The sequence below is a fragment of the Pongo abelii genome, chromosome 5 (genome assembly GCF_028885655.2).
Source record: "Pongo abelii isolate AG06213 chromosome 5, NHGRI_mPonAbe1-v2.0_pri, whole genome shotgun sequence".
Lineage (NCBI taxonomy): Eukaryota > Metazoa > Chordata > Mammalia > Primates > Hominidae > Pongo > Pongo abelii.
Genome location: NC_071990.2, coordinates 9,855,001 through 9,866,592, shown reverse-complemented (window position 1 = coordinate 9,866,592; position 11,592 = coordinate 9,855,001). Strand labels below are relative to the sequence as shown.

Genomic DNA, 11,592 nt, shown 5'->3' with positions numbered 1-11,592 from the left:
ACCTCTGCTTCCCAAAGTGTTGGGATTACAGGTGTGAGCCACCACATCCGGCCCCACATCATAATTTCTGAAGGATATTTTTTGGGGTATAAAATTTTGTATTTATGATTTTTTTTCTGTAAAGATGTTTCCTTTACTGCCTTCTGGTTCACATAGTTTTTAATTGTCTGATGTAATTTGTATGTGTGTTCCTCTGTGTGTGATATGCCTCTCTTCTCTGTCTGCCCTCAAGATTTTTTCTTTGCTGTTGGTTTTTAGTAGTTTATAGATGATATATCCACGTGTGTTTTATGCTAGTTGGTCTTCTCTGAGTTCCTTCGAATGTGAGTTTTGGTGTCCATCACTAATTTGAGGGAATTCCTAGCCACCATCCCTTCAGTGGTTTTTCTACCCTGTGCTCCCTTCTCCTTTTGCATTCAAAATTACAGGTATGTCCAATTATTTGAATTGGTCCCATCACTCTTGGATCCTCTGCATTAACTTTTTTTTTTTAACTCATTAAAAAAAATCTTTGCAGTTAAATTTGAGTAATTTCTATTGGTGACAGTTTGAGTTCAACTGATTCTAATTCTATCCTCAGTCATGTTGAGACTACTAATGAGGTTGTTGATAGCATTCTGCATACCATACTATTTCTAACATTTTCATTTAATTCTTTCTTACAGTTTCCATCTCTCTGCTGAAATTCCACATCTAGTCAGGTATGTTGTCCACCTTTTATATTAGGGCCTTTAACACATTAATCACATTATTTTTAATTATCTGACATTTTCAACACCTGGATCACATCTGATTCTGCTTCTCTTGATTGCTTTGTCTATCTGACAGACTGCCCCCTCCCCTCCACTCCCCCTTTATTTTTTTATTTGTCACCTGACTTTATTGGGAAGCTGCTCATTTTGGGTAGGACAGTAGAGACTGAGATAAACATTCTTTATACCCAGAAATGGCACGCCTTTTATTTTGTTAGTCTTTCAATGAGTGGGGGTCAGTCTGTCTAGCCAGGACAGGACTTGAGCTGGGTGTGGTGGTTGTTGTTGTTAAGGCTATCATCAGTGTGTCACAGGCTGAGAACTCTTCTAGTCTTAACTCATGCTTAGAGTGGTGGCTGTTAATAGGAGAAGTTTCTTCAGTGTTGGCTTAAGGTTCAAGTTTAAGCCCCCCTTTTTTTTTTGAGATGGAGCCTTGCTCTGTTGCCAAGGCTGGAGTGCAGTGGTGCTATCTTGGCTCACCGCAACCTCCACCTCCCAGGTTCAAGCGATTCTCCTGTCTCAGCCTCCCGAGTAGCTGGGACTACAGGCACATGCCACCACGTCTGGCTAATTTTTGAATTTTTAGTAGAGATGGGGTTTCACCATGTTAGCCAGGATAGTCTCAATCTCCTGATCTCGTGATTTGCCTGCCTCGGCCTCCCAAAGTGCTGGGATTACAGGCGTGAGCCACCACGCCTGGCCATATTTAAGTCCTTTCTTTGCAACTTTCCTTTAGACAGCGTCACTCTTTATGTTTTTGTTCCTCTTCCACCAGGACATTGACATTACTGGCTATTCAGTGCTTGCTAGCCTGATGGTAGACTGTGTGGATATTCTTCTCAGAATTAAGCTGGAGCTGTGTCTCTGGGTCTCTGGGATGGGGCCATCTCAGTGATCCTGTCCCTCTGCCTTAAGTAGGAGACCTCTAATAATTCAGGCCAAGAAATTTTCTTGCTCCTACCACAGGGTTACAGGGTATGTTTGTATTCTCTTCTCCCAGCTGCAAAGAGTCTTAATCTGTGGCTTGGTACAACAGGGTTCACTGCCCTTCCAACAGATGAGGCTTCTTTTCCTTAGAAGAGGTAGAGGTGGAATATTCAGTTAAGGCTTTGTGCTTTTCTGTAGTGGCTTCTCTTCCTCTCCACAAAACCTGCATCACTGGGGAAGCTTTCTCTGGACCAGGGTTTCTCAATAGCAGCTCTATTGATATTATGGATTGGGCAATTCATTGTCGTAGTGGGCTCATCTATGTATTGTAGGATGTTTAGCCACATTACTGGCCTCTAACCACCGGATCCCTCTAGTTGTGACAATCAAAAATATCTCCAGACATTGCCAAATGTCCCCTTGGAGGCAAAGTTTCCCCCCATTTGGATCCACCACTCTGAGCTCTCACCTTGCCCCAGTATTTATTCTGAGCACCCAGAAGGTCTATGGAGAAGAGGCTGTGAGTAGATGTGAATTTCCCTTGTGTCTGAAGATCCCACAAGTTCTATACCGTTAACTAAATCCACATTCAGACTTTAGACATTTTTGACAATTTTTGGGTGAATTCTTCTTACTGATTCGCAAGGGGTTTCCTACCTGCTCCAGTAAGCAAGTGCTTGCGTCCTGTCACTCCTTGGAGGCACTTTACTGTCTCTAGGTTTGGGATTAATCTGTCACCCTATGACCTCAGCTCTCTGATGAGTTTAATAGCATTGGTAAATTTGCAGATTACTTAGGATATTTATTGCTTTACTTTTGGGAATGATGCCCTTTCCAGCTTTGGACACCTTAAGTGGAAGCTGGAAGTCTGATATACACAATCTTAAAAATTTCTCAAATATCCTGTAGAGAAACTGGAGACTTTCAGAGGTTAAACAACTCCTCTGCATGCAGGAGATTTGAACCAGTTCTTTCTTTTTTTTTTTTTTTTTTGAGACGGAGTCTTGCTCTGTCTCCCAGGCTGGAGTGCAGTGGCGCGATCTCGGCTCACTGCAAGCTCCATCCCCCGGGTTCATGCCATTCTCCTGCATCAGCCTCCCGAGTAGCTGGGAATACAGGTGCCCGCCACCATGCCCGGCTAATTTTTTGTATTTTTAGTAGAGACGGGGTTTCACCACGTTAGCCAGGATGGTCTCGATCTCCTGACCTTGTGATCTGCCTGCCTCTGCCTCCCAAAGTGTTGAGATTACAGGTGTGAGCCACCACGCCCAGCCAAACCAGTTCTTTCTTAACCATACATGCCAGTCCATTCCACACTGCTGTTCTTACTCCTATGTAGAGTGATGGTGTGTTAAGTTTAACTATTGACTCTCCAAGGCAGGGTTTATATTCCTCTTTTTACTTATTCCTCAATGTAGATTTAGACAGTAGTGCAGAAAACTACTGGGCAGGATGAGGGGGAGAATGATGGTGGAGCAGTTTGTCATTGTGGGTACCAGGCCTCCTCTCATCTGTCTCTCAGAAGTTTCAAATTCAGATGCCTGTAGGGGCCAGGCAAGAAACATAAATGAGTAAAGTGTGTGGGGTCTATGTGGGCTTTCGTTTTCCTTGACACTTGTGGCCCTGCTTTTGTTAGTGACAGGGGAAAATCTTTCTTTATAAGAAAAACAGCAGTTCAAGCTAAGGATTGGCAGAGTTTTTAAAATTGGGGCATACATTGTGAGGGCTCCTGGACACTCCCTATTGTCTTAGAGCCACCCATGAATATTACCTATCTGCCTTGAGATCACTTCATTCAACATTACATAAATATTTTTCGAGCACCCACTGCTTCCGAGGCTCTGCTCTTCGTTCCAAGGATGCAGCAATGACTAAAACGATGCCTTAATGGAGAGGACATTTTGGTTTGTGGTCTGCAGTAGGGAGAATGGGAACCATGGGCCTGGAGAATATTGCCTGAAAAACACGCTGCTGCCACTCACCTCTGGCCAATTGCTGCCAACCATGAATGCTGACTGTATGTTGCCAAAGCTTTTAATTTTCCAAGACAAATCAGAAATTGGATTTCTATTTTAAGTGGCAACTTTCTTATTTTTAAATATTGGCTCAACATTTTAAAAATCACTGTGGAGGTTAAACAAAATGTTTCTGCAGACAGAATCTGGCTTGTGACCTCTGTTAAATACCATCTTTGCCCTTGCTGGTCTGCTTGAGAAGAGAAATGCAATGAAACGACAGCTGTAGCCATGTTAATTCCCTTCTCTGGAAGCAATGAACCAGTCGTCAGAGATCTGGCAATTCCAAGGCTTAATTTGCAATATAAGGCCAATAATTTCAGTGAAAGCCGTTTTAAAATCAGCCTTCAAATCAACAAACAACAAAATGACTATACAAATCAGCAGTGCTTATTAACCTGGACTCAAGAGAATGTGGCTAACAGGTTACTTGCAAGTAGGGGATATTGAAGTTATTAATCTGCTTGCAAGTTGGAGACTGGCTTTTAGAAAATGATCCCTATTGTAGGCCACTTGTATTTCTATAAACATGCTACACTGTGATCCAAACCTGCAGCCACAGTGTGAGTTTTGCAGTGGTGCCCGTTTATTTATTAAGTCTAGGATTCCTGATAAAGCATAAAGTTATTATTATTATTTTTGGTAAATTTATAGTGTTTATAATTTCTTTTTCTTTTTTTTTTAAGCTAGCTGCTTTGGAGGGTTTTTTTTTGACAGTGAACGTCTTTTTTTTTTTTTTTTTTTTTTTTTTAGACGGAAGTCTTGTTCTTGCTCTGTCACCCAGGCTGGAGGGCAGTGGCTCAATCTCGGCTCACTGCAACTCTCACCTCCCAGGTTCAAGTTATTCTCCTGCCTCTGCCTCCCGAGTAGCTGGGATTACAGGCATGCACGACCATGCCTGGCTAATTTTTGTATTTTCAGTAGAGACAAGGTTTCACCATGTTGGCCAGGCTGGTCTCAAACTCCTGACCTCAGGCAATCCACTCAGCTGCTCAAAGTGCTGAGATAACAGGCGTGAGCCACTGCACCTGGCCCACAGTGAAGGTCTTATAGTTTGTTTAGCAAATCAATCCATTTTCTGATTGGCTTCATATTTTGCCAGTTACTTGAGCAGTAGTTTTTTTGCGTTTCAAAAGGAATGTGGTAATGTGTCCGGAATTGGTGGGTTCTTGATCTCACTGACTTCAAGAATGAAGCCACAGAACCTCGCCATGGGTGTTGCAGTTCTTAAACACAGTGTGTCTGGCCTTTGTTCCTTCTGATGTTCGGATGTGTTAGGAGTTTCTTTCTTCTGGTGAGTTTGTGATTTCGCTGGCTCAGGAGTGAAGCTGCAGATCTTCCTGGTGTGTGTTACAGCTCATAAAGGCAATGCAGACCCAAAAAGCAAGCAGCAGTAAGATTCACTGCAAACAGCAAAAGAACAAAGCTTTCATGGCGTGGAAGGGGACAGGAGGGGGTTACCACTGCTGGCTGGGGCAGCCTGCTTTTATTCCCTTATCTGGCCCCACCCACATCCTGCTCATTGGTCCATTTTACAGAGAGCTGACTGCTCTGTTTTACAGAGAGCTGATTGGTCCGTTTTGACAGGGTGCTGATTGTTGCATTTACAATCCCTGACCTAGACACAAAAGTTCTCTAAGTCCCCACTAGATTAGCTAGACACAGAGCACTGATTGGTGCATTCACAAACCTTGAGCTAGACACAGGGTGCTGACTGGTGCATTTACAAACCTTGAGCTAGATACAGAGTGCTGATTGGTGTATTCACAATCCCTTAGCTAGACATAAAAGTTCTCCAAGTCCCTAGTAGACTGAGGAGCCCAGCTGGCTTCACTCAGTGGATCCCTCACTGGGGCCGCAGGTGGAGCTGCCTGCCAGTGCGGTGCCTTGCGCCTGTACTCCTCAGCCCTTGGGCGGTCGATGGGACCCCGTGCTGTGGAGCTGGGGGCGGTGCTCGTTGGGGAGGCTGGGGCTGCCCAGGAGCTGGGGGTGGGGGCGGGGGGCGGGGGATGGGGAGGCTCAGGCATGGCGGGCTGCACGTCCCAGCCCTGCCCCGCGGGGAGGCAGCTAAGGCTCTGGGAGAAATGCAGCGCAGCGTTGGTAGGCAGGCACTGCTGGGGGACCCGGTGCACCCTCCGCAGCTGCTGGCCCCGGTGATAAGCCCCTCACTGCCCGTGGCTGGCGGGGGCCAGCCGGCCTCTCCGAGTGTGGGGCCTGCCAAGCCCACGCCCATCCGGAACTCTAGCTGGCCCACAAGCACTGCAGGCAGCCCTGGTTCCCGCCCGAGCCTCTCCCTCCACGCCTCCCAGCAAGCTGAGGGAGCCGGCTCCAGCCTCAACCAGCCCAGAGAGGGGTACCCACAGCGCAGTGGCGGGGTGAAGGGCTCCTCGAGCATGGCCAGAGTGGACACTGAGGCCAAGGAGGCGCCAAGAGCGAGTGAGGGCTGCAAGGGCTGCCAGCACGCTGTCATCCTTTAGTAGCTGATCATTAATAATCACTAACTTGTTGAAATTATTACATACTGACAGAATCTACTCATTGTCCTATGAACTTGTTCTCATTTTCTTCACCACTCTTTGCTCACATGTTTCTTCCATTTCTCTTTTCCCATTTGACTGTCTATTCCTCAAAGTTCACTGGGCTGCCTGTGCACATATTTATTGGGTCCCTGCATTCTCTATATTGATCCAGCTCCTCTGGTCGCTGGAACCCAGCCTCGTACCTCTTTTCTCTATCCCTACCACTTGCCAGAGCTCCTTAGGAGCTGGAGGGCCGTTTTCCACCTTTTAACAATTCTTTCCCACTTTTGAGGTCTCTGAACTAAGCCCTGAGGAATTGCACTGGGGACACATTTTCATGTGTCAGTATATCCATCACAGCCAACAGCTTGCCGAAATCTGTTCGTGCTCTAAAGCCAGGTCACATGTTTACTGATTTTCCTTGGCTCAGGATGGGTCATTTGCTTTTCATCACCCGTATTCTGCTGGTTGTACCCCATTTGTGAGGGTCTGACTACAACCCCCAAATTCCAGCTCATACAAACTCAGTGACTGACATTCTTTATTGAAATAATGCCTAATCGAACCTGTCAGAGACTCCCAAGTGGGGAGGCACCCTGAGCCACTCTTGTCGTTCCTGAGACAGGGCAATAGACAGCTAGCTGTACGCCTCCCCTGGTGACAGCAGCTTTTTAAAATGATACAACACTCACTTATATCAAGCTGCCTTCTGGATTCAACTCTACATTTTGTCTGAGATAATGAGGAATTTTGATCTTATTTTACAATTATATTGGGTCTTACTCTGCTGAGACTGCATTCTGAATATTTGTGCAGAAAGGCATTTAAAATGCAGCCATCTATGAAGGAAGACAAGTGGTCTGCCTTATTTGAAGTTTCCTGAGCATTCTATTTATGTTAATAGAGGCAACCTGGGCTTTTTGGCTTATACACTTTGGGTTATATGTCTGCAGAACAAATTTATGATGACAATAACTTGAGCAATGTTACAAATTACAAACATTTTCAAAGACAGATATTGACTGTTAGATTAAGGCCAAATTCAAGGGAAAAAAATTCTGCTCCACATATGTTCCTAGAAGTAGATATTTTTGAATTACTCTTCAGTCACTGTGCTGTGGAAAACACAAGCAAGTCAAACTTCAATTTCTGCTAATTGTTTAAATTTTTAAAATCTTGACACTGGTTTTTTCTTTTAAATAATTTTACATGTCTTTCACTTACTTTAGGAAGTAATTCAATATAATCTTTAAAATTCTTATGTTACTTTTACATAAAACAGTAGGAGTTTTTAAATTAGCACTAGAAGGACTAAAATCTTTCATTTTTCAACATTTATACTATTCAATTTTTGAAAACAATAATAGATAGCTCGACTTTGAAAAAGTAATTTTTAAAACAATAATAGATAGCTCTGAATAAGAAAAGTGTCACATGTATCATTCATACATGATGGGCTTTATTTTACTGTCAAATACTGATAACCATCTCAAAAGGGCAAACTTCGAGTTTAAAGTTTAAAAGAATTTTTTTTTTCTTTTTTTTTTTTTTTGAGACAGGGTCTGGCTCTGTCACCCAGGCTGGAATGCAGTGGCACGATATCACCTCACCGCAACCTCTGTCTCACAGGCTCAAGCCAGCCCCCCACCTCAGCCTCCCAAGCTGGGACTCCAGGCATGTGCCACCATGCCTGGCTAATTTTTATATTTTTTGTAGAGATGGGTGTCTCACTATATTGCCCAGGCTGGTCTCAAACTCCTAAGCTCAAGCAATCCACCCGCCTTGGCCTCCCAAAGTACTAGGATTATAAATGTGAGCCACCATATATGGCCTAAAAGATTATTCTGGTGAATGTTTACAATAATTTAATAAATGCTGGGATCATCATTCATTAAAAAAATTCCATTTATTCTAATTATCTTGGCCCAGACTGTATTCTGGTGTAGTATTTCTGTCAATTAAAATAATATCAAATGTAATCATTTGCAGATTGACCTTCATAATTTATTGTATGACTTTAAGGAGTTTTATGAGTGTTAGAACCACATTTCCTTTCATTATAATTTTTATATTTTATATCTTTGCTGGGTGATATTCTCAGGGTTTAATCTGCTTAGCCCCTCAGTACACATATTTATCATTGACTTTATCAGATATTATCTACTTATGACTGTTGCAAAACCGGATCATAACTTTTAAATGATAAACAGTACAGGTACCTAAGGTATGCAGCAGCAAGTTGTCATTGTAACTTCAATGCAATCTGAATTTGTCACTTTTGGGGCATAAAATAGGACATTTAAGCATCTAAATCAAATCTGAAGTTTTCCTAGAGATTGCCTTTGTAAAACATTTTGAGAATATTGACTGACCCTCAGTTTATTAGGAATCTCGCTTAAGAAATGAGCAACAACAATAAAAGTAAGACACCAGCTTATATCCTGTTGACTTTATACTTAGATTTTTCGGAACCGTTAAGTAGCACTGTAGCTCTCCAATCCCACGTTGCTTAACATAGCTCATGGTTGGGTCAATTTACCTTGGTTTTTAAATATTATTTTTCTTTTTTAGAGAGACTGGATTGAAATCTGTGCATTGCCAAGGGCAAGAAGCTGAGAACATGGAGAGAGAGGTAAGGTTGATGTCACAGTAGGCCCCTCCTTAATTTTTTTTCCTTTAAAAGCCAGGCTTTCAAGCTTGACTTTTCGTTTTCCATGGATGGAAAGTATAGAAGTGAGTAGAAATGTAGCCTCCTTTGTAGCACTCACGAGTAAAGAGGATGATTAACGAGTGTAGCAGGCAACGTCGTAGCAAAAGAGAGTCTATGGAAGAGAAACAAAAGTGCCTCAGAATTCCCAAGGATTCCCATGATCCATAGTAGGACCTCATGGTGCCTGTCCACTGTTTCTATTTTTGATTAGATTTATAAACACAGCACCACATATTTTCATGTGGCTTATCGCCTAGGGGCAGAATCAGATTGGCTGCACTGAAACTGTGACGCTTGTGAATTTTGGGCGAGGACTAGAGTGAAATAAGTAGTGTAATTGTTTTTGTGGCGTGACCGTGGGACCTCCTCTGTTCTGAATTACACATGGCTCAACCCTTTGACCTGACCAGACTCTGCAAAGGCTGGCAGGACTCTTAACGCTGTGCTGAAAGGGTCGTCGCTGAACAAGCTGGAACGTTATCTGTCAGGCCAGATGTGGGCCAACAACTAGATTCAAATATATTAATTACTAGGAGGACACATTTGCGACCACTTTGACTTCACTTAACCCGTCATCATATAAGTTATTATTTCAACAGGAAGTGCCAGTGCGGGGAATGTTTAGAATCCAAATGTAGCACAGATCCTTTGATAAATAGATTATTAGGCTTTTTTTTTTTTTTTTTTTAGTTTACTAAATTTTGGATCATCTTTGAGAATATTTTGCCTAATAATTCAAACATCATTATTTTGATTTTTTAAATATCCCTAGGTTTGGGGGGGAATGTCATAAGCCATGATTAAAACTCTTTCATCTCAACGAGTTTAATTCTTTCAAAATAGATGGTAATCCACTGATATAATTCCTTGAAAGAATCAAAGCTGGGGGAATGCAGAGAACTGGGAAAAGATTTGGGAGAATCATAGGTGCTGACATTTGTGCAATTGTGGAGAATTCATTCTGTGAGTGACATGATGATGAGTTGGATAAAGATGTTTCTATCTATCTAGGTATGATTTTGAAGTGACACCCTTGAATTTTTGTTTCGGATTCAGCAGCTTAAATTTTCAAAGGCAATCTAAGCAGAAATCTCAAGTTTATTTTTAGGCCCTTGACATTATTACCAAAACTAGTCCTATTTCTGGAATATGCCTAAAAATTTTTTAAATTTGCTTTCTTTCCTTGCCAATGCTACAAAGTAAAGGTCTCTGTAGGTATTTTATGTTTACACCCACATGGAAATAATTTAGCATTTAACTACTTGCTTTCTTATCTGAGGCAACTCAGGCTGAATATTAATTCCATTCTTAGTTATGTGACACTTAAAATTTTCTTTAAAGAGTACACAACTTTATGTGTTTGTGTTTTGTTTTTGTTTTTTTTTGAATTGTATTTTTCTCTTACCCCAGCGACTCTAAACATGAAAATGGGGAGATCCTCATCAAATCAGTTACCAAAAAAAAATAAAAAATAAAAAACCCTAAGATATTCTGTAAGTCCCCCAACAAAACTGCATTCAGCCCTACCCAGTCTCACTCTCATTAGCAGTGAAGGGTTTGCTCTCCACGCAATCTAACATGGAATGCTTAGAGCAGACAGGTGCAAATTGCAAGCTGTTTCACTTTGGCTGTTATCCCTTGAATCGACAAAGTAATAGACTGGGAGAACAAAAAAGGTTCCAGCTCAAGCTGCATAAATGAAAGTCTTAACAGGGACACACCAGCTGGCTAGGAGAATTCAATGTAGTGAATACTAAACATTACCTTTGTGCCACTTGCCAACGAAAAGGGCTTCAGTGACACCCCCTCCCTTTGATGATTGAGATGATGTGCCTTCAAAATCGTATTTTGCTTTATTGTAAAGGCGATACTGTGGCCGAAGTGGATGAGAACGGAATCCAACATACCTGTTCCTGTAATGTTGCCATCATTACACTCCTCCAAGCAATTCAGGCATGAATAGGTTCCTGGAGTGGGACCAGATTGACAGTATTTCTATCCATGTCTTTTTTGGCTGATCCAAGCAAAGCCCCAGAGCAGTGAAACAACAAAACACAATCACTAGCACCCCCGCCTCCTCAGCAAGATGAATCTGCTGAGCTAATCTGCCGAAAAAAACAGTTGTTCATATTAGGAACACTTAATTTCATTTCATGGAAGAGCCATGCCACGCCGGTATGTGTAGGAATCTAAGGTATGTGTTTCCAAAAAGAGACCCTAACTCTGTCATTCCAAAGTTGCTTCTTTTTGTGACTTCCCAGTGTGCACAGGAACTGTTGTCTGCAAGAAGGAACTTTCACTTGAGCTTTGAGGCCACTGACTTGGTCTGACCCTGCAGATAAGCGTAGGAAGAAAAAGAGCTGGCCTTGTTTACAGCCGGACAGAAGAAAACAGCCAGACACAAATGAGGGGTGACGGTTTCATGAAGCACAATTGGTTGATCCGAGATGCAATCTGACTGCCCTGAACTGAGCGATGATCCGTACAGTATGCAGAATTCACTTTCTTGCTGGTCTGTGCCCACCAGCCTTGGAGGAGTCCTCCCCGCGCCCCTCAGCCATGGCTTTGAGTGCAACCGGAGCTGAACAACTGCACTGCGGGACCCGATTCCTTCTGACAACAATCACATTCTTTTAAAAACTTCATAGGTTTCGGTTGTCACTGGTTAT

The 11,592-nt window shown here is 42.7% G+C and overlaps 1 protein-coding gene across 1 annotated transcript in view; it reads left to right on the top strand.

The window, feature by feature from the left end:
* The first annotated feature begins 671 nt into the window (after window positions 1–671).
* LOC100447304 (uncharacterized) overlaps window positions 672–11,592 on the top strand; it is a 257,321-nt gene continuing 246,400 nt past the window's right edge. The window contains 2 exon segments of the mRNA XM_054557073.2: window positions 672–701; window positions 8,785–8,845. Of these exon segments, the coding sequence (XP_054413048.2) occupies window positions 8,834–8,845 (12 nt within the window). The 5' untranslated portion in view covers window positions 672–701; window positions 8,785–8,833.